Source organism: Python bivittatus, unplaced genomic scaffold (genome assembly GCF_059951505.1).
Source record: "Python bivittatus isolate LINGU-HERP-01145 unplaced genomic scaffold, Pbiv_v1 ctg000440_np1212, whole genome shotgun sequence".
Taxonomy (NCBI): Eukaryota; Metazoa; Chordata; class Lepidosauria; order Squamata; family Pythonidae; genus Python; species Python bivittatus.
This window is the reverse complement of record NW_028277063.1, coordinates 6,731,739-6,755,413: the sequence shown is the minus strand read 5'-3', so window position 1 is coordinate 6,755,413 and position 23,675 is coordinate 6,731,739. Positions and strand designations below refer to the sequence as shown.

Below are 23,675 nucleotides of genomic sequence, written 5' to 3'. Positions count from 1 at the left end.
GAAAGCAGAATGGAAGGGATCAGAAAAGGGCAACCTATCAAAGTCCAGAAGAGTTCAAGATTCAAGGCAGCTCAAATCATTATACACAACAGAGAAAGGCACATTGTCAGAGCTAAACCGGGGCCAACATCCAAGGCAGAGGATCAGGGTCTCATATTCAGTGGTTAGACTGAGTTCTCACCTGAGGGACTGTTTGGTGAGACTGAGGGCATCTGCTTCCCACTAGAGTTCCCATTCTCTTCATTCCTGAAAAGAAGCGTGAAGCCAACCATGGTTGTCTTCACTGTTGCTGACCCTCAAAATACTTAGAACCTCAAGGCCCAATAAATACTCCCTCCAGTCGTCCAAAAGAAGAACACAAAACACAGCATTCCATCAGGACCCCCACATTGACAGCAGTGCTCCCGAGCTCATTGCCTCGGGAAGATACTGGTGAACTGGAAGGATTTTTTCCCCTTTTCCTTTCTTAAAGAAGACTGTATTAAATTTAAAGGAACAAAGAACAATTCAAAAGAGAAAACCAGATTTAAAAACCCAAGCTGGAGTTTGCAATTACAGAGCTATTAGTCATACAAAACGCATGACCTTTCTTAGCACCTCCCTCTTCTCCACAATGACTGTGTGCATCTCACACTCATATTCTAAACAAAGCAGACACTGCCTTGTTGTGCTCGTCACGCGCCTTCTAAGTTGCAATGGTATTAGGAAAACTGTCAGCGCACTGCCTCACGCGTGAAAGCAGATCCTACATAGATCCTGTTATTGTTGTTAAAAGCTAATTAAAATGGAAAGAATACTAAGCTGCTAACGCACGTTGTCAGAGTCAAAATCAGGAAGGAAAACAGCCCAGCTGCATCTTAAATAAACAGGAAGACAAAGCAAAACAAAGTTCTGGAAAACGAACACTGGTTAAAAATAAATAAATAACTGCATCCCAGATGTTGGGAACATAAAACTAGCAGGATGGGAGCCCACGGTATTCAATTTGGGGGTGGCCAGAGAAAGTACCACTGTTCTCTTCTCTCCCAAAACACGTGCGTTTGTTCATAAAACGTCCTTCCTATTTGTAATGAGGGTTCTGACATTCGCAAACGAAACTTGCAAACATTTACTGCTCTCTGCTATGGCAAAACGTGAACTCAAGCACACACACCTGCATACAGAGATATGTAAAGCACATCGTTAACAGTGGAGTTTTCATAATCCCAGGTTCAAAAGTGTTATGCTACGGCGTCAATTTCCACAAGAGGCAACGTGATCCATGCAGAAGCATCCGCAGGATTGGAGGTTGTCATTTAAATGATGAAAACAGTGTTGCACCGTCACAATCTAAGCTCATCTCCTTTTCTATACGTGTGCAAGGTCTCAAACCACACCCAAAAGATGCAGAGCTTGCATCATGATGGCGTGACATTGTTTTTGTCATTTTTCCACCCTGCCCACCCCTCTTGCCCCAGATGCCTCTGAATCTATTAATGCCTCTTCTCAGGATTTAATCCTGCTCAGTTTCGTGGATTTTTATCCTCTTCTGCACAGCCACCAGCTGACCCCCGCCAAATGTAAGCAGCATTTTCGTGCCACTGTGATGGACTCAGCAAAGGTTTTCACCTTCCACCCTGTAAGCTGGCCAGCACTTCCTCCAGCTGACCAGTGAAGGAGACAGAAAAGGCAGCAAGTTGGCAGCAATGACAAGAATTTTAAAAAAAAACAATCCTAACCAGCGATTGCATGGTGCGACTATAGAAGATGAGTGAATGACGGTAAGGAAGGAAGAGGGAAATTCCAGGATCTAGAAAGCGAAACAAGGAGAAATATTTTCTCTGGAGCAGGAAATGAGTCAGTAGTTAATTAGATCACTTTTCAAAGCCTCACAGACAGTACACAATGTCAAGAGGACACAGGGAGGAGCAATGACAGTCTCAGACCCTAATCCTATATGTGAACATGGCCTCAGTGTGTATATAGAGCAGTGTTTCTCAATCTTGGGAGCTTGAAGATGTGTGGACTTCAGCTCCCAGAATTCCCCAGTCCACACATCTTCAAGCTCCCAAAATTGAGAAACTGTGATGGAATGGTTTGGTGAAGGCCGCGCTCGGGAGCCCCCAGAATGAGCGTGGGAAGGTGAAGAGGATGATACTGGCACCACCCTAAGGAATTCTCAGTGTTTGCTTGCTAGCTTGGGAAGTTTAGATTCAGTCTGGTGAGATTCTGTCTTGTAGGTGGAAGCTAATAAACACTATAGAACTATATCTGTACTGTCTCGTGGAGTTCTTTGGGCTGAACCTGACATCAGTCTTGCCAGACTGAATCTAAACTTCCCAAGCCAGCAAGAAAACACTGCGAATTCCTTAGGGTGGTGCCAGTCTCATCCTCTTCACCTTCCCACCCTCATTCTGGGGGCTAAGGAAATGCTTATCTCCCCAAGCGTGGCCTTCACCAAACCATTCCATCACAGAAACACTGGCTATGCAGGTGGTCCTTGACTTATGACCATTCATTTAACAACCATTCAAAGTTATGACAGTGCTGAAAAAAGTGACTTATGACCGGTCCTCACACTTACAACCATTGCAGTGTCTCCACAGTTACAGGATTAAAATTTGGGTGCTTGGCAACTGGCATGTATTTATGATGGTTACAGCATCCTGGAGTCATGTGATTGCCAGCTGCAACCTTCCCAGGTGGCTTCTGACAAGCAAAGTCAATGGGGGAAGCTGGATTTACTTAACAACCATGTAATTCGCTTAACGACCACAGTACAAAAGCGTAAAATTGGACACGACTCGCTTAATGACCACATTGCTTAGCAATGGAAGTTCCAGTCCCAATTGTGGTCATGAGGACTACCTGTAGACAATATGAAACTTCTGAAAAACTCCTATAGCCAGAGGTAGCTTAATATGCCATGTAGGGTGACATGGATTCCAGATACCTGAATAAGTAGTATCTTGTATTTTGTCTTTCCAAAAATATATTGAAGTTACTTCTAAACCCCATCACTTTTCACTGGATAACCTTCAACGTTTAATATTATGCAGAGGGGGAAAGTTTCATCTGTGCACATTTAGCTGTATCACTGCACTCCCAGATACATCTTTACTAAGAACGTGCTTCCACATTCTCACACTTACCATTGTATATGCCAATCCGACCATCTCCGCCACACAGTTCACTGGACTTGCCAAAGCAGACTTGATCACATTCCACAGCACTCACTTGCTGGCTGTGCCGGACATCCCCTTCATGACCACAGAAACAGGCATAACCAGCTTCTACTCCAGCAAACTTCCAAAGAGGGAGAGGAAAATAAGAGAAGGTTTAAACATGGACCCATCTCTTTAACTGCATGGCTAAGATTGTGAAACATGAAATCTTACAAGGAAACAAGGAGAGGACAGGCAGTTGTCTTGAAGGAAATTCAAGACTTCCTATGATATACTCATAGACTGAATTCACTGAGCCATGCTTGATTTAACCATGGTTTACTGAATAAGCCACAATTGATTGGGTTCACCCAACATGCTCAGCCATAAATCATGGTTTACAGACCATAATGACTTATTTGCATGATAAACTGTTGAACCAGTTGCCCACTTATGGGCCAGAAGAAATGGTTTACTTTCTATGGAGCAATTATGCAGAGTAATAATACCAGCATATTTATATTTCCATAAAATAAAAGGGCTGGAGAATACAGAAGATTATTATTCTTGTTCTTACTATTATCATCAATAGCTTAGCATCAGGGAAAGAGCCAAAAATACCTGCAAGAGCTCTAGAGTCTTGCTAATTCCAATGAGAAAGCTTAAACAGGTGCCCTAATCAAGCAACCCGACTGAATAACACTTTCCCAGGTATTAAAAAATAGACTGATCTTAAAATTCAGTATCTCCAGAACAGAAGCATAACCATGAAGGCAGCCGTCCGAACCAAGTGTGATAAATGGGTAACAACTGTGCATTTGTTGCGCTAATAAAAACTGATAGCCTGGAACGACAAAACAAATGCTGTTTGATGGCTGAGCTCTGTTTCACAGGGTGCCAAGAATTAGGCTGATGGGATGAAAATAGAGAAGAGGATAATATGTGTCTACTCTGCGCCCATCAGTTGTCAGAGAAGGCAGAGAAGGATGCAAAACCAATCCAAGAAAGGGGGAAAAGTGGATCAAGGAAGGCACATGCCCCGAGCAAGCGAAGAAAATCAGGGTTCATGCCTTCCGTGCAAACTAACTTTGCCCCCCAAAGAGGGTTCTCTTCACATCGAGGCCATAATTTCACCATTCTGATTTGGTGTTTAGATGTTACACCCTGAATTACAAATGAAGGGTGGAGAGCTGGTTGGCTTCCAAGGCTCCGATGTGGGGCCGGGATCAGCAAACAAATCAACCAGGGAAGCTTTTTATGGCACGGAGATAGGCACCGTTGCCCATCAAATCAAGCAGCAGCTGCTCAGGGCCCAGTAGCCAAGATCAGCTCAGAAATGTTGGCAACTCAACAGTCCGTATATCAATATTAAATAGATATTTCTTCATTAAAAACCGTGGATCGGTTGCCAGCTGAACCACTATAGCTGCCTTGACAGGATTTGTTGAAATGTGAGATATGAGCCATCTTGGCTACCCATTAATAGAAAGAAGGAATTGTCATGGCTGTTCTTAATGGGAACTGTTATTTAATGGGGTGCTAAGAAGACAAGTGAAAAAGAGGTTGAAACTACAAATGGAGCTGCTCTACCAGACATTTCTATACAGGGAACTATAGCTTCTTGGTTCCCAGACAGAGAAATAGCCATTAAACCCGGCTGCGTCCCAAATTTCTTTATTCATCAAGGTGTTATATGCAGAGTCTCCTAATGGTCTCCTGTCCAACACTGGTTAAATTTGTTTGCTGTGCCAGAGCACTGCTTTGTGTGTCTTTGGACCAGGCTAAATGCTTGAAAACATCCTTAAATATAATCAGTCTTTAAATCAGCCTTCTCAGGACTCCAAGTCAGGTTGGGGAAGACAAAATCATATTTGAAACAATGTCAGGTTTAAATGAAAAACAAGCCCAGTGTTGCACCACGCATCTCCCACGTGGCAGATAGCAAGAATGAAATATTTCTCACCGGTGCTTTTTTTCTAGGCTGGAGAGGAGGAGAACAGAACATGGATTGGGCAGACTCACTCCCTGGTTTTAGTTAGTATTTCATACTAATCTATACGCCCTCTTTTCTCAATCAGTGCCATCTAGTCATATCTGGACTGCAGTTCCTACAATTCTTGAATTCTTAGTCCAGCCCAGAATTCTAGCCAGCCTGTTATCTGGGAATTCTGGGAGACGAAGTCCAAACACACCTGGACAGCACCAGGCTGGGAGGGCTGTTTGAAGTTACACCTTCAGTGTACTGTGTAGGCCACCTGAGCTGCGTTTAACAAAGAGACGGCTGTACCTTATAGCCCCGCTTGCGGCAGAAACTGAGGCAAACTTGCACTGTGAGCTTGGTGGAGGTGCCACTGCTCCCACTTAGTGCTGGGGGAGTTCCAGAGTCCAGGAAGCAACCCACATAGCCAGGCACTGAAAGAAACAATGAAGGGTTCCACTTATATGGCTGTCTATATCTAAGTCAGGTCCATGGGCAGAAATGTTCAATGTTTCTGCAGGAAGGCACCACAACAATGCACAACTGCAAGACTTTACAGGTAGTCCTCGCTTACCGACCAAAACTGGGCCCGCCAACTCCATCACTAAGCGCCGCAGTCGCTAAGTGAAAATTCACAACACTGCACTGGACTTACAACATCACTTCTGTCATTAAGCAAATCACTATGGTCGTTAAGCAAGACATCATGTGACTGCGACTTGCGATTTCATTTCTGCGTTCTTCTTTAATTCTGCTTGTTTGAAGCCAGTTGTGAAGCTCGCAAATGACGATCACATGACCGCAGGATACCGTGATGGCCGTAAATGCAAGGACTGGTTGCAAAGCTGGGGTTTTTTTTAACAGTCGTAACTTCGAATGGTCACTAAACAAGGTAAGCAACAACTACCTGTATATACAAATCGTCCACATAATTCAAAACATCCAGTGATTTGCCCCAAACTGAAAGAGTACACCAGTTTTAACTATTTATTTGGTCACTGGATAGAATATGATCTGCACATATGTAATAATATCTTAGCAACCAATTTCTCTCCTCAATCTGTCTATATTAAAGCATTGAATCGCTACTTGCAAATTTTACGGCCAGACACAAAAGCTAAGAGTCTGCAGATACTTTTAGTCCACAAATTGGGAGCAAAGCAGGAGAAAGTCCATTCATGGATGGCTATGAACTTTTTTTGGCTAGTCTTGATTTGTAAGATCTAAGAGAGAGACAGAATCAGGCAGGATGCCTTTTAATGATTTCAGACATATACTTTACCATATTGTTTTGAGTGAAAGGCATCAAGCAGCTGTCTCAAAATTGGTGCTCTTCGGATATGTTGGATTTAATGCCAACCTTTGCCTTACAATTTCTCTGAAGTGTTCTTCCCCTGCGAGAGTAGTTTATGTTTTTCTGTCTTTTTCTCAGGATGCTTGAAAATTTCATTCAAATTTCTCTTCTTGATGTTTTGGGCTTACTTTCTTGTTGGAGCTGGCAAGGGTGCTACAGCTGTATTGTTGTTTTTCTATTATAATTCTTTCTTTCACTTCAAAGTTGCCCTGGCTGCCCAAACTTCAAAATCTGAAAAAGGCCAGTAGGGATTTGACTGAAGCAAAGACTAAGCCTGGACTTTCACACATACATCTTGGCTCTCCCATAATAAAGAAAGGCAAAAACACAACACTCCACCCATGAGAATTTTACTAAAATGTTCTTCTCCTTTAACATAAATTTCAAAGCAAGTGATCTTTCCTCTGAGCTGGTGATTGATCAGAATAAACTACTAAGGATCTACTTATCAGTTTGAAGGAGAACAGTAGGAGAACGGTGCCAGAGAGCCATACAGCATGGCACATCCATAATTTCCAGCCACTCTGGCCTTTCTAGCAGTGTTCCTCAACCTTGGCAGCTTTCAAATGTGAGGACTCCAACTCTCAGAATTCCCCAGCCAGCCAAGCATGGCTGGCTGGGGAATTCTGGGAGTTGGAGTCCACACATCTGAAAGCTGCCAAGGTTGAGGAACACTGCTTTATAGTATACCAATTTGGGAAAAGCTGAGTTACAGACTCAAAGCAAAACCAGCAAGCAATTGAGAAAAGGGAGTTCAACTTCCTGAGAACATCTGGCAATTATTCACTTTCCTACAGAGTGGACCAAACTTTTTCACCCCACTCTGGCTGATCCCCCCGCTCAATGCAAGCTCCAGCACTCACTGTGGCAGGTTGGGATGTCACAGTACTTCCAGTAGATCCCTTCCTCGTTCTCTGAGATGTAGCACCAGGGCTGCACATCACCGTCTGGGTTCCGACAGTAATTGTGACTGCCCAGTCCCCACTCGCCGTTGGGATATTTGGCCGTGTTGTAGGCATGTTCTCGCGTCTGGTTCCAGTAGAGGCAGGGTCGCCCAGCGGTTCCAGGCGCAGTTCTGTTCTGCAGTCCCCGATAATCAGCTCCATTCACCATAAAACATTCAGATAATTCTGGGGGATAATCAGAGGGAAAGAGAGATGGTGGGGGACATGTTTTTTTCCATGTTTTCTCCCGCTTATTTTGATTTTCTAAATGGGGGTGTGCGTTATCTTGCACTTCCTCCCCATTCACAGAAGAACAAACACATAAAAAGTAAAGGTTGGTTTGAGACAAGTTCAACTCTTGAGGATTACATGGATGTTTCTTCAACTTCTCAGGCCCAACTCTTGGCAAGGTCAACCAAGCAATGCCTTCTCTTCACATCTAAACCCTATTTAATTGCTGCTTTATGACCAAACCTAATTATTTAGTCAGTTCTAACTCAAGTTACGTCTCTGATCAACATTTCCTCTTTCCCTTCTCTCTCCTGAGAGCCACAGCAATTCTCCCTCACAGGACTCTATTCTATGCATCTGATAAGCGGGACTACGATACACAAAAGCTAAAGTTGTCAGTCTTTGAAGTGGCATAAGAGTCTGTTTTGATTTTGCTGCAGAAGAGTAACACAGCTATCCCTCGGGTAGCTGTTATATACAAACAGATTTGTCCTCACAACAACCCAGAGAGTTTGGTTACACTGAGAGACAGTAACCAGCCCAAGGTCATCCAAGGAACTTATGGTAGCCTGCCAGGAAAACAACGCATGGATGAAGAACTTGTGGCCCTCCTGGTGTCGCTGGAACTCTAACTCCCAGCATCCTTTACCATTGGCCATATCTGCTGAGACTGCTGGGAGTTGCAGTTCAGCAACATCTAGAAGGCCATCAGTTCCTTGTCCCACTGTAAGATGTTTTAGCTGCCAAATGTGTTTGAAAGTGGGACAAACACACACACACACACACACACACAATCTATGTATATATTCTCTGTAATATTTATAAGAACATTATTATCCCCTGAAAATAAGGGGCTTGCAATTTCAAAGACTGAAGGCTTCTGCACTGCTGAATTTGTACTTGGTCAGAGATTAGTGGCCATGTTCATACAAGCTTAAGTTGGTCAGTTAAAACCTAGCAAGCTCATTTACACAACTTATTAAGCTTGATTATTTTTAACCCCAGTCAGTTTTTGTGAGTTGATGTGTTGGGTGAGTTCAGCTAATTTGTTTAATGCATGATTCAATGTATTGTGCAAATCTGAAAAATAGGTTAATTCAGGTTAAGTTGTGTGAATGCAGCCAATGCCCCTAACTGGGTCAGGTCAACAAGAGAGTGAGCTGTGCAAATATAGCCAGGGAATCCCGCTGAACTCTTTTTCTTAGAGAGGGAGCAGTGGCATTGTTAGAGTGGCACAATGGGAAACTACAGGTAGTCCTCATTTAGCCACCCTCTCATTTAGTGACTGTTCACAGTTACAATGCTGATGAAAAAGTGACTTTATGACCATTCCTTGCATTTACAACCTTGCGGGTCCGTAAAGCAAAGGAAAGATGAAGTAAGATCATAAGCACAGTTGCAGTTTCACTTAGCGACTGCTTCCCTTAACGACCGAGTTGCCAGTCCCAATTGTGGTCATTAAATGAGGGCTACCTGTACTTGACTCAAATATTTGTTCAAGCATAAATTATGCAGGATAGCTCTGACATCCTATATAGTTACAACTTCTGGAGCTTCATTTCTAGATGAAGAAGAGATACCAAGTTTTCAAAAGACCTTAAAGCTAATTTCTCAATCCCAGAGGGAGTGCTGATGGGTGCGGACAGCCTTTGATTTCTTATTGGTGAAAGAAACACCCTCTATTCCTTCATAGAAAGATCTTCAGTCAGGAGGAGATGGGCAACATACAAATTTAATTAATTAATTAATTAATTAATTAAATGAGATATAATTTTGGGGCAGGAAATTCAAAAGATGTTCCTGCACCTATTTTACCCATAATCTGGGGAATTAGTTTTGGTCAGAAAGTTGAAGGCAATCACAAGAATGGAGACCTACAGTGGGAGAACATTTCCACTTCTAGGGAGTTCATAGGAGACCTTCAGCTGCCACTCTTTCCTTTCCCCCTCCCAATCCTGAAATGTGGAGCTGGAGAAACATCAGAGCAAGCATGACAAGACAGGCTTGGAAGAAGAGGGACTCGTCTCAAGGCTGCCTCTAGGGTGGGGGCCAAAAAGAGATTAGAGATGCTAAATGTGTAATCAGTTAAAGCATGCAAGGGCTTTGAAGATTCAAAGGGAATTGGTGGAGGGTGTCCCTTGAGATTTGGCTGGAGGCAAGAGAAACACAGGAGACTCTTTTAGAACTCATATTTGGGAAGAGGAGGGAATGGAGGAGGATCAAAGAGTTCAAAGACACATTTAATCGGCCATGCCAAGACAGTCAAGTGCAGGCAGAGCACAAAGAAAGAGTTATGGGGGGCAGTGAGATGGGCAGAATCTCTGCTAAATTTCTGGCCTCTACCAAGGTCAGAAATGAGTCTTTCTAAACCAAGGATGTGCAACATTTTGGGGATGGGGGGTAAGGGCCACACTGGGCCTTTGAATAGTGTGTCAGGTGGGGATATATTCCCCAAAGGCAGCAGGGACAAGATAATGAACTGGGCAAAGCCAAGGCAGAATTAAATTCAATTGGATTGAAATGGAATAGATTTATTTACAAGCAGTTAATAGGATTTTCCCTGTGTAGTTAATTTTCCTGTTTAGGCTTATTGCTTGCCTTTATTTGTTGATTTGTTTCATCTCCATTCTATTCTTCTTAACCAGGTTTAGAGTGGTTTACCTCAAAATCTAATTAAATTTATTAAAACAAATAAACAGAATGCAGCAACCTAGAACTCATATTAAAGCATTTAAAACTATTAATTGATAAAGAATGCGAAAATATAGAGGGTCTCCAAGTATTTCAACCAGGGCTTTTAGGGGTCACGGGTGCTCATAGGGTTCCTGACTAAGCATCTTGCCCCCTTGTAGAGAGACAGAGAGCCATCCAGTTGTATCTGCAGAATCAGGACTTAATTGCCCCAGAAAACCCATTCTTACAGGCACGATAACAATAAAGTATACGCAAAGTGTTTTCTCCTCACATCACAAACTTTAATCCCAGGAAAGAGTCTTGTCTCTCTAGGCAGCTGATTGAAGTGGTAGAAATGTAGAACTGATGGAAGGAATGCACCACATCAGGTTACAAGTTGGAATGTCATTTCTAAATGTTCCTGCATATAAACAAAACACATAATACCTACACCCTGTTTCACCCAAGGAAAAACTGACCTATCAAGGAAAAAAATTCTAGCCCAACTCCGTCCTGGCTTGGCTTGCGTTCTCTTTCCTTGTCATACAAGCACGGTCATCACTGTATTCATTTGCATCTACGGGCAAAGAACCTTCACAAATGTGAAGTATATACTTCACAGTCTGAAGTATATACAGTACTTGGTGCAAATTTTGGAATCCTGCCACTTATTTCCATTATAGCTGTAGGCAAAGAAGGTAGAGTTCTGGATCTGAAAGGATGTCCGTGAGAAAAGATCAACCCCTTGCCATGCTGACGATCCCATGGCCTCTACCCACCCAGGAAGTGGAGCAAAGGGAGAATGCTGGCATACAGTAGCACAGTGTTGTCCAAACTTGGCCACTTTAAGATGAGTGGACTTCAACTCCCAGAATTCCCCAGCCAGCCATGCTGGCTGGGGAATTCTAGGAGTTGAAGTCCACTCATCTTAAAGTGGCCAAGTTTGGACAACACTGCAGTAGCACGTCAAGGAAGCAAAAGGATCACAGCCAGCCGTAAGGACAATTTGCATAACCGTGTATTTCGGCTGAAAAATTAGGAAGAAAAACATGCATAGAAATATGGCTATGCTAATTGGCACGGTACGAAGTAGGTTGCAGAAGTGGCAGAATGCCATTTTTCTTGCAGAATCCCATTTGGCTTCTATTTCTCCACCCCCCCACCACCACATGCACCTTTTTTTATTATTATTATTCGGGAGAAATGACACGAATTCAGCAAGGGTTCCTGCAGTCTAAATAATGCCAAATGCCAGGTGGTAGAACTCTGTATTCAGCAAGGAAAGAAGCTGTGTTCTGGGCTGGCAAGGAGATCAGACATCCAGCAGCTGCCCCCCCCCCCCGCCCCCCCAGAGATCTTGGGAGTCCTGGCCCTTAGCCTGCCTTGTTTTATCCCAGACATAGTAACGTCCTTCCAGAACTGAGAATAACCCATGAGTTGTGCTTCTCTTCACTTGCCTCCTGCCATCCATCCATCCACCCACCATCCTCCAAGCCCAAACCTCTCCTGGTGTAACCAGATGCCTTTCCAACCTAGCAGACATGAGCCCCAGAGGGACAAGCCCCACCTGTTGTTGGGGATGGAAATAGCTGAGAACATAATAAACAGGTGGTTGATATAAAGCAAAAGGGATGGACTAGGAAGGGGAGGGTAGCAAAGTGAGCTCTTCATGGGAGGATGTGGAAGCCCACAGCAGCCGGAGACTGGATGTCTAGCAGGTGGTGTGTGTTGGCAGCTGGTCCCTTAGAAGCTGCTTAGGACCAGCGGAGTGCTATCTGGGGCGCACGAATGTGAGATGGCCCTGGGGAAGTGTAGGGGGGAATAAAAATCAGGGGTGAGGCATGAGACAAATGGTACAGGAGGCCTTGGTGTTACCGCACTGTTGAATTGCTGAAGAAATGTGACATGAATGCAATGGAACGCACACAGGCCGAGTTGGCGGGGCAGGGGGCTCATAGCTCTGTTTCAACAAACGTGGGATTAGCTATTTTGGTACTATTGTGGAAAGCTTCCTCCTGCTGGGGTTGCAGCTGTTGAAAGACCAACAGGCTGTGGAGAAAGGACGAGGAATAGGACAGACAAGAATGCCAAACATCTCTGTAATGCCTTTCTTTAAAAAAAAATTCAAGAGTATATTCACACCTTTATTCTGTATCTCTGTGGCTTGCATGTGTGTTCCGGATACTCTGGAGATCCTTGAATACTTACCAGGGCCCTATAGTGAGAATAGCAGTCATATTAGATCAGCTGCTTTGGAAGACAGCTGCTCCACCCCCACGGATCTTCCCCTTCCCCTTCCCCACTGTGCAGCCCCAGGGAGGAACTGGGGTGTTTTGGGGCCAAGCCAGACTGAACAGGGCCATCATTCACATGTTCACACAGCTCACACAGAAGTGGCCAAGCGCGAATGGTGCATGTTAGACAAGCACCAATGCTCTGGACTTCTTTCAGCTTATCACCCACTGTTTCTGTAGCCACAGGTTTCTCTTTTCAGTATAAAACAGAGCCAAAATGAGCTGGAAAATGGAAGGGAGGAACACTGTGATGGACTGAAGAGGTAGCAAGGCCCAGGAATCGGGAAGGGCTTGGTGTTCAGTACTATTTCTATGGTTAAGCCAAACTATCCACACTGCCTCCTCCTCATTTTACGTGTGAGTGGACATGATGAAAGGGAATCTGGGTTTATTGCTACTCCCATGTCCAGCTGGGCCTTCAGGGCCCAGGGGCCAACAATGATGCTTTCAAACAAACCCCTGGGACAGCCCTCCTGATTCACTCAAGGGACCTATGGCAGGCAGCATGCATCAAGCCTTCCCCAGCAGACCAGCCTCAGCTTGCAGGAAATTTGGAAACAATTTGAGCACTGAGAAATCTGAGAGAGCAAAAAATGAAATGCAAACAAAGGTGAGTGGAAGGGCCTCCCTGTAGCAGATGCTCCAAGTACAAATGTGAAAAACTAAAAGGCTCAGATGAGAGATGGCTGAGATGTTAAGGAAAGAATAAGGGTATGACGAGGAGAGAAGGAGCAGAGGGAAACCTTACAGGGCTGGAGATGTTCCTTTTCAGTATTCTAGCTAGCCATTTATAACTCTTCCAGGATCTTCCACTTCTTTCCTCTTTACACCTGATTTTCCATCTCCTCACCTCCCAAAATATCAGCATACATTGGACTGTTTGGAGAGAGGAGCTCCCTTCTTGGTTTTTGTTGCTGCAACTTTGTGGTATGCATTTACAAATCTCTGCATATATTTAACTATGTATATATTTAAGTATTCACACACACACACATTCACAAGCAGCGTCTGTCAAAATAAGCTGCCGTTCAAAATTTGCCATAATGCCACTGCTGATAAATCAATGTTACTATGTCTCTGTTCAGTGACATCAGGGATCTTGTTCTAAAAATTTCGGGAGGGTAGTCAGAGTTCCTGTTACATAGCTTTGAAACCATTACCATGGGATCCATAAAGGTACAGAGAAGGTAGAAAGGGGGATGTATTGGGTTTCTATAACATGCCACTTACATGCATGTAATTGGCAGTATATAATGTCTGGGCTGCTGTACCTCAGGCAGCCATAAAGTGAAGATTACATTTAAGCAATTGCCTTTTCCTCATATTTTTCACAAAACAGATGCCCTCTTTGCTTGCAGCCAATATAATGCAACATGAATGCAAAATCATTTACTGTTGCAAATTAAATGAATACACCAGGCCTTCCTTAATCTAATGCTCTCCAGCAGTGTTAGACTATAACTCCCATCATCCTGTCCTATTTTGGGATAGAAAGAGAGAGAGGAAGAGCTCATTTCTGGAAAAAAAAGAAAAGGCGAACAAAAGTGAAAAACTAAAGAAAAGCATAACCTGCGTAAACAGGGAATGTACAAGCATCACAGAATTTGTTTAAAACCTTCAACACTTTAAAAAGATGGTCAGGAAGAGAATTGAGAAGCAGAGGAGAGTCACCAGATTTGGGAAGCAAGTCTTTTGAAGGAGAAAAGAAAGAGCTAAGCATGTTTAACCCCGAGAAGAGAAGGGGAAGCAAAAGCGTGACCGTGGTTTTCACATAAAAAGTGGAGTTAAATTCCTGTCTGTAGTTCCGAGAGCTGGACTGGAACCCATGGGTAGAAAATGTGAGGAAGATGTAAGGAAATATGTGATTCTGGCTAACTTCTTAGAAGTCACTTCCTAATGATCCTGAGCTATTCAGCAGTGAAACCGATTGCCTCGGGGCCCTGGGGTTTTCTTCTGCTGGAGCAGCTGTTGTCTGGGGCTGATGAGAGTCATAGTACCGTACATCTGGAGGGCACCAGGTTGAGAAGCTGCTGCATGCAGCAATAACATCCCTTCCAGTCTCCAAAATCCTATTATTTTACCCCTTTCAACATTTCGCAGATGGACCCAGAAACCTGCCAGCATGATGCACTGATCAGAGGAGATCCCGGCTCATTTCCACGCTCAGCTATATTGCTCACCAAGTGACCTTGTGCTAATTACTGTCTCTCAGACTGACTTGCCTGCCAGAACTGTGGTAAGGCAAAAACAGGAGGGCGGGGGGCGGGGGGGGGGCGGGGATGAGAGAAGCACATATGCTGCCTTAAACTTCTCTGAGAAAAGGTGGGACAGAAACAGAACTCAGTTCTCCTACCAGGAACTGATGCTTGAACACATCTGTTACACATTGCTGAAGTTTCTATCCTGCCTGGTCTTCATTTAGTTTGCAATAGTCTGTCCTCCCGTGATTTAAACAGAGCGCACGTTTCTTCAGTTGAAGAGTTCCCTGGAAAACCTAATTCAGAGTACACTAGGCTTTCCCAGCAACCATATCTGCAGTGGCAGGCATTACATGTTGCCTCATGTTCATGGATTTTTATGTGGGAACAAAGACATACAACCCCTTGCTGAGACCTAATTTGTAGTTGACTGGAGGAGAAAACTGAATCTGGAAAGATGAGATTGACAGCTCAACCCACTGCATGCATCAGAAGGAAGGGCAGGCTGCAGCTTCTGGCGTCGGAATAATGGGTTTTACAAGTATAGGAACATCCCTAGTTCGCTTGTGAGAAACTGAAAAGCATGCGCTTTTGGTACAAGCCCTTTGGCGTAAGTCTTTTGGCAGGAGTTCTCACTCATAAATTATAAATCCTGGCTTAGCCAAAATCCACACAACAGGATAATGAAGTGGCGAGATGTGACAATGCTGCTAGTTCAGATAACTCTTTAATTTCGGAACACGGATTATGTATTAAGTTTGCACCTCTGCATTCCACACGCTCAACTACTCCTCATTCCACAAAACCGGAAAACTGTCTTACTGTTTTCTTCTGTACCCCTCTTTCTGAGTCTCAACCTTGAACAGGTTTCCAAAATGTTTGAAGTTCAGCAGGTCATTAATACAACTACTTTTTCGGGGCCAGGGAATGTTGCTGAGGCATTATCAAAGAAGATACCTAGGAGATTAAAAAATAAAAATAGGGACGTTCTGAAAACTGCCTGGAACGAAAGGAAATGAACAGGTCTAGCTGCCTCTGTGACTACAGTGCCCCCTTAAGGAGCCCGATGCATTAAAACTGGCTTTTTCTGTTCTCATTGTTCAGAACACAGGAAAACAGAAAGAAGCTACTTTGAAAGACTAACTGGCATTTCCTGTTACAAAAGAAATAGAAAGAAATTATAATTGATTCTGGCAAAAGAACAAAGAGAGAAAATGCAGCGTTTCATGATCTGCAGCCATCAGGGTTGTCAACACGTATTCCCCCACCTTTGCTAACTGCACCAAAGGGCAGAAGTTCAACAGGTGAATCTTTCACAATCCACTCCAGCTTCACTGCAGGCATTCATATTTCATCTGCTGAATTGCTGTTTCATGTTGAACACGTCAGTGTAAAAGAGCACAAATAGCAGAGGAGGAGTGAGATTTCAGGAAAGGTAGGATCATGTGGTAGGTAAAGCCCTTACCTTCTCCAGCAGGTAAGTCCAGGGTGAATTAAATATGGCCAGGAAAAAACACTCACTCATCCATATCATACCTAATGCCGCCCTTTCTCCAAGAACAATCTGAATGGTTCTTCCTTACTTCCCTCTCATTTTATTCTAACAACAATCCTGTGTAACAGATTAAGAGAAGCTCAAAAAGAATGAATGAATGTTCTCGGGTCATTTAGTGGCTGTGCTCCATATTTAATCAGGTCACTTAAAAAGCTAGTGGTTGCATTCACACAACATGTTAACCTGGACGGTGATTAATGGGTAGAGAAATACTGATGGGGACGGAGGTGGGGAATAAGAGTGGGTTGGTGGGGAGGGCCAAAATAGGAGTGGGTTGAGCCAAAAACAAACAGTGGGTGGAGCCAGCGAGTAGAGTTTGCAAAACTGGAAAACTGAATCTCACTTTCTCTTCTGTGTCACCCCATTCTTTCCACTGCTGTTCTGATTCTGGCATCTCTCTTTGGCTGCATCTGTTTCTCAAGACACACATTCCCCTATCCAGGCTACATCTAACCACTGTGAAAGAGGCCCAAAATGGGAAGAAGAAAAATGGAGGAAGGGTTGTTCATCTTCCCTGATGATCCTTCCTGTTGTTGGGGATGGAGAGTGCAAACAACCATTTTAGAAGTCCTCTGCCATCAATCTCTGAATAAGAGCACCCACCAGGTGTACCTGCACATGAATCAACCATAGTGCGCAAGAGTTTCCATGCACTTGTCCATGAAAGTGATATGGAACGAGGGGTCCCCAAACAGAGTAAACAGAGAAGTAGGATGACTTCAGGAAAATATTACATTAAAGGCACTGAAGGACAGCCAGGATATGTTTGGGGAGGGGGGCAAGAGGGAGAATATTGGCAACTTTAGTAACTGTCTGATCTCAAGGATTAACATCCAACTCCATGATATAAGTCCTTCCCTGGCCGGGAAAGTAGCCAGGCATCTTTTCCTCTCCCTAGGAGATACATTAAAAGGAGGTGTGGAATATAAATGTCTTCTTCCTGCATACCTGGACAGCATTTGCTATTTGGTCTTCAGCCCAGAACATATCTACCTTGGCTGGGTTGTGAATATATGGAGCAGTCTCATGCGGAGATCAGCTGGTCCTCTGAGCCCCGGGTAGCCTGCTCTGCCAGATAGCATCTCCAGTGGATAAAACAGGACGCTTCCCTTCACCTGCTACAATTGGGTTTTTTCAAACAAGAGATTCCAGGATGGAAGCCAGACTCTAGCACGCCAAGCAGGTTCTTTAGCCTGCTGCCACAATCCCGTCCCAAAGAGATGTCCACTCTGGAATATGCGCAGGAACGCTCCAAAAGGAAAGAGCATCTCTGAATATATGCAAAATGTACTAGCACACTCAGGAGGGATCACAATCCTGGCCGTTCCTTTCAACATCGAAGGTCGGAGTTCCCAGTCAAATGGTATGTTCCCAGTGATGGTGGATACACAATACACCTCTCACGAGACCTCCTCCTCCCATTTAATCCATTTAATTAATCCACAGCACCTCTGGAACCCTCTACAATTCCCTGCACCCAATTCCAGCTCTCCCCAGTCTGGCGTTTTTCCTGAGGGGTTAAACTACAATCCTCATCATCCCAAGCCAGTATGCCTATTGCATGAGGCTAATGGGAGCTGTAGTCCAACATATCCCAAAGGGCACCAGCTTGTGGAAGGCAGCCCTGACTAAACTCGAGCTGTTTTCCCAGTGCTGCACTTCTGTTCTTCCTTGGCTGTCTCTCGTTTTTCTCACTTACAACCCCTTTGGGGCAGTGTCCTGTCTCCTCATTCTTCATACAGCGCTATGAATGCTGAAAACAAAAGGCTGAGAAGAAGTCTCAGCTGGATCCGTCAAGATCACAAACTCCCCCGTTTCTCCTTGCTGAAGAAGTCCTAATAACACCCATGTACACCAAGTAAGTAAAACAAGTGATTCCATTGCTTCCCATATACTCAGTCCCTTAAACCTTGACATAACTCATTTAACCAGTTAACCATCTTTGCAAATAACTGAAAGAGGGGTTAGTTGGTTTGAGGAGGAGGAGTTGAGAAAGACCCTCACTGAAGCTGCCAGCATCATGGGAGTGGCTTTGGGGTGTAGGTAAGGCTGCTCCCCTCCCATCCTGCCATCACAGTCTTTTTCCTCAATGACAGTCCAGCCCAACCCTGTCCAGCCAGTTCCCCACCCTTAGGATTCCCATCTGACAGGTATCCTGGACTTCAGCCAAGCACATCTGGAGGGGCAGAGGATGCTTTGGTCCAGAAGACCCAGCTGAAACTGAACTGGGGGGGGTGAGATCCCTGCCAGGGCTGCTCTCCCCCCCCTCCCACCGCTAGAGCTGCCCTTCATGGTCCAGCAGCTGTCTGGTCTGCCAGGCCAAGGGAGAGTTGGCGGGGCTCATCTGTCTGCAATCGGGCAGGACAGGTGGCCTAGACGGGGTGCTTCTGAGGCCAGGGGCTCCTCGGGCCAAGCACAGGCACCAAATGAGGGAGGAAGAAGGGGTCCTCCCAGGCCAAAGGCGGAGGAAGAGCCTGCTGGCCCCGCTTGCTCAAGCGCTTTCCTCCTCCTCTTCCCATACTCTGGCGCGTCCATGCCTGGGGCTGCGGCTGGGCTACAACCTGTCGCTTTCCCCATCTCGACAATCCTGCGTGGCTAACACCCTCGTGACACCTTCACAGGCACACGTGGAATGAATAGATGCCATGATTGCACAGCACACAGCACACTGAACCTGGTCCCGGAATGATCCCATTTTCTGGACTTCTACCAACTTAGCACAGCGAGGTTCTCACAACCCTGTAAGCCATGAACAGACAAGCTCAAAAATAAACCAGCTGGCCACATTGTACAAATGCAGCTGGTGGGTCTTTAATTGACATGGCAATGTGTGTTGTGTGAATGCTGCCTGCACCTGAGGCAGAAGGCATGTTTGCTCAGGTCTCCACCAAACTTGGTAGTCAACCTTGTGAACTATAACTCCCATGGTGTTGGTAGGGGGTGCTGGATCTCTGGTCCAATGCATACAGAGGGTCCACATGGCCCTCTGTGGCTGGGGTTGATCGGCATTGTAGTCCAAACTGTCTGGAGAACACTGGCTCGGGAAAGCCAGGACTGCCAAACCAGGAGGTCTGCTCCCTGTCACTGGAGAACACCGACCCTTGGGGTGTCTCTTTGTCTCCCTCTCAAGTTTCAGGTCCTGGATCTGATGGCCCCCATTCCTGGCACCCTCCCCTTCGCCCCCTGCTCACTCACCTGCTCTCTGCAGAGTCCACGACCCTTGAAGGAGCACCAGCAGGAAACCAACGACTCCCCAGGGCATCTCTGGACAGTGTCACCCCTGCTCTGGGCACCAAGGCTGCCCCACAGCTGGAGGGCGTGGGAACCGCCAGGATCCCAGTTGGCAACTAGTGCTGGGAACTAGACCTGCAACCGTCTCTGAGCTGTCACAGTGGGATCAAGTGGGTCAGCTGGCTCAGTGGACAATGTCCCCGCCTGCCATGGTCCTGGAGACCTGCTTCCGCTGTCCAGGGTGGTTCGGTCGTCGGAACTATGCTCCTTCTCCTCCGGGTTTCTGAGGGGTAGCGCGGCGGAGGCTGTCCTCTCCCAGTTCGAAAGAGCGGCAGTCGACACGCATCTGGAGCGTCTCCTCGGGAGTCAGCAGCTTAACGAGCGCCCTCCTAACTCAGCCACGGGTCGAGCTCGCCGTTCCGGGAGGCGCTTGGGACCTCTCTGGGTCGGAGATCATCCTGGCGGCGGGACTGAGGACGCGCCTCGGAGACGGGATTGCGCCTCGCCCTTCTCGGCTTCGCTCCCAAGCTTCAGATCTCGAATCGGCTGGATCTCCTGCCAGAAGCGGGATGCTTAGGGATAGTTCCCCCCGTCTCTCCTCCTCCCTTCCCCGCCTCTCTTGGCTTCCGACCAATCCCTTATGCTCCCCTGTCGCTCCTGGAGTGAATCCGGATATCTCCGGATCCCCCCTCTTCCGAGCGGCTGGCGGGTCAGGCCAGGTGTCATCCGCCAGGTGTCATCCCCAGATGGGTGCCGTCTATCCCTCGGGGAATCTCGCTCGGCGCCTATTGGACGGTGGCGTCCAGGGGAATCCTCCCAGCCGCGGCCGCCGCCGCCTCCGGAGCCGATCCCCGGAGGACCAAACCCGAGGGGAGCCGCACCGTGGCGCTTGTTTACGTCGGTCGGGTGACGCAGCTCAGGCAGCCGGAGTTGTGGTCTTATCGGCTGGGAGAGGGAGAGGAGTGGGAGAAGCCGGATCCGCCAGCAGCCGTCCTAAAGCAAGAGGACCACCTGTCGCAGCCGCGCGCCCCGGCTCGACGACGCCTGGCCAGACGGCTCCCTTCTCGGGCGCTGCAGCTGCAGCTACCGCCGCCACCGCCGCCGCCGCGCTCCGTCCCCCCAGCCCGCTCCCCTGGCAGCCGGAGGCAGAAGGGAAGGCAGCTCCCCCGCCATCCCCACCCCACTCCCTGCAGATCTCCCCGCCCTGGCCGGCGGCCGCCCCTGGGACGTCCCATCCCGGAGAGGGAGGGCCGAGGGAGGGAGAGGAGGAGGCGGCGGCGGCGGCTCTTTGGCGGCAGCGGCTTTGCGGGCGAGTCGCTCCCTTTTCCCAGCTCTGCGCGCAGCCTTGAAACCCGAGACGGGGCGGGGCAAGAGGCGGGGCCGCGGAGGGCGGAGGCGGGTCGGAGCGAGGCAGAGCGAGGTTTGGGGACGCGGCGCGAGGGGCCAAGGAAGCTGCCGGCTGGCCGGGACGGGGCAGGCTTGGGCTGCGGGTCGCACCCCGCCCGGCAGCTTTTGTTCAGCGCCCGCCGTGCGTCATGCGCGGGGGGCCGTTGCACTGACGGCTCCAGAGTCCTGTCTACATGAATGAAGGGCGCTACAGCAAGGGAAAGCCGTCCAGATGATGCTCACAGATGAGATGAGAACTATCACCTGGTAAGAACAGAAATAATAGCGTAACAACTACAGAACCGTCCACTGAACAACAGAATCGACGCATCAGCCCTTTCAACGAACACGAGACCCAAACCGTAATTTTAAAAAGCGCTCGGGCAGTCTTCCCAGAAGCAAAGCGAGTGGGCAGAGAGGCATTCATGCTGCCAGAATGCCCTTTCTCATAAGCTGGGTCAGTGGGCATCTACAAAAAGAACCCTATAGTCAATGCCAGACAGCTTCATAGAATATCGGCAATCAGTGAGAGAGCCAGGATCAACCGTATAGGCATTTACATGTTAACACATTGAACTGTGTCTGAAAAGCACATGGCACCTAGCAGAGATATTTCGATATCAAGAATATAATCAAGTTACCCTGCCCCAATCAGTATTTGCAGCTTTTCACACCAATGGAAACTTCTGGATCAGTATTTCTCAACCTTGTCAACTTTAAGACGATGTTAAGCACGCAGAAAACCAGAGAAAATGCTTCTGTGATCTTACATGGCCCAAGGCTTGTCTTGGATCCTCTTTGAAAGGCAGGAAGGGCTAAGCCTTAGTGAGTATCAAAGAGGATCTCTGAGCATCCGCACCGTGTTTCCAGTGGTTCAAAACTTGCTAGATACCCACAGTAAAAGCCTGATCTCGCTGGTTATTAATTTAAGTAGAAATGTTGTCTGTTCATATTCAAATGCTTTTCTTTATTTATTGTAGTGATTTGTATGCCACCGAATTCACTAGACCAGTGTTTCTCAACCTTGGCAACTTTAAGACGTGTGGACTTCAACTCCCAGAATTCCCCAGCCAGTACTGCACTAGACTGATGCGCGTTACTGAATCAAATTCTTTGGCAATAAAAATAGATTCTAGGTTTGAATCTAGGGTGAATTTGTAACCTGCTTCACCTCCTTGTAGTAGTTCTGAAAAAATTACTGACATTCCAAGGTGGAAGAGAGATGAGCCCATGCTTGTGGTTAATGGGTAGAGCAGTCCTCCCCAACATGGCCTCTTTGTCCAGATGTAGTAGATACATCTCCCATCTAAATAGTTCTCTTGATGGTTTTCAATCGATCAAGATGCGCTTCTGACTCCTAGTTATTTAGCAAAAGCGGCAAGATCAAATTCTGTTCTACCTCAGAATGATGTTGCTGAGATGTAAGAAAACAAAGCAAAACAATCAGAAGTGGGATTTCATGTGAAAGGACTGCCAGTTCAGCACTAAACTATGCTCAGGGGTACTTTTGCTTCTTAATTCCCTCCATCCTTCTTCCTCTTCTGAGCCACTATGTGTCACCTAACCTCCAGGTGATGGATTTGGAGATTCTAGTAAAAACAGTTCAAAAACCCTAAGTCTGCCCATCCCTGTGTTCAAGAAAGTTAGCAGTACAACATTCAATTGGTTTAAAAAACTCATTTAGCTATTGTGGATTTCCTTCAAAAATTCTTGGGAACGGTAATCTTGCTGAAAAACACTCTATTCAAATTAAAAACACTTTTGATGTGTTAGCATTCCCAGGATCCTTTGTTGGGGAGGCTACAAGAGCCAGATTGACTCAAAGCATGCCACAAGGTAGATGTTGGGCATCATGGTAACTCCTTGAGGATTTCTCAGGAAGACCTGTTGTTCCCAAACCAAAGCCTTCCCAATGTGTTATACAATTCTAATGATCCCCAACCAATATATCCAAAGGGAATGATCACCAGGGAATATGGAAGTCATCACTTTACACTTCTAGAGGATGCCAGATTGGGGAATGCTGGACTAGACAAACTGAAGAACTGGAAATACTAGTAGCTTGGTGGAGCCAGCATGTTCAGATGCAAAATATCTGAGGGTTTGAGCGGATTACAAAGGAGGGCTAAGAAAATCCTGCTCTGCCAGAGAGTGTTTAGGAATCTGGGTCGATTACTGCTGGAAACTGCTAGAGATTCAGTCAGGAACAAGCATCCTCTGTGAGGTCGGAGGCCACAACTCAGCTTCTGTTCTAAAGGGCCACCAAAGGCCATGTGGTAATGCTGAGATGTTACTGCAAAGCCAACATTGAACATTTTCAGCCAGGTTTTTTGGTGTGATTTTAAGGGGGCGGGGGGACATGCAGACTTAGGCCTCCACCCATTGCTGTGGTCCCACCCATCGCTACCATGAAAGTCCTAAGGAAATGCACTTGTAGCCAGAAAAAAGGTCTTCCATCTCTCCTTCCGATTCAGTTTCAACCCCCCATCCACAACACTGGAACAACAGAATAGCCAGATAATAAATATAAAATGCTTTGAATGATCTAAGGCAATGTTTCTCAACCTTGGCAACTTTAAGATCTGTGGACTTCAACTCCCAGAATTCCCCAGCCAGCCTTGCTGGCTGGGGAATTCTCGGAGTTGAAGTCCACAGATCTTAAAGTTGAAATCCACAGGTCTTAAAGTT

General features: G+C 46.3%; 1 protein-coding gene across 1 annotated transcript in view; it reads right to left on the bottom strand.

Annotated features, from left to right (window-relative positions):
• The window catches only part of KREMEN2 (kringle containing transmembrane protein 2), a 37,136-nt gene extending 16,380 nt beyond the window's left edge, over nt 1-20,756 (bottom strand). Inside the window, exons 1-5 of the mRNA XM_088142786.1 lie at nt 20,483-20,756; nt 19,566-20,156; nt 7,339-7,605; nt 5,431-5,555; nt 3,132-3,285 (exon numbers count right to left, since the gene is read on the bottom strand). Of these exons, the coding sequence (XP_087998912.1) occupies nt 3,132-3,285; nt 5,431-5,555; nt 7,339-7,605; nt 19,566-19,632 (613 nt within the window). The 5' untranslated portion in view covers nt 19,633-20,156; nt 20,483-20,756. The remainder of the gene's footprint in view (nt 1-3,131; nt 3,286-5,430; nt 5,556-7,338; nt 7,606-19,565; nt 20,157-20,482) is intronic.
• Nucleotides 20,757-23,675: the final 2,919 nt, after the last annotated feature.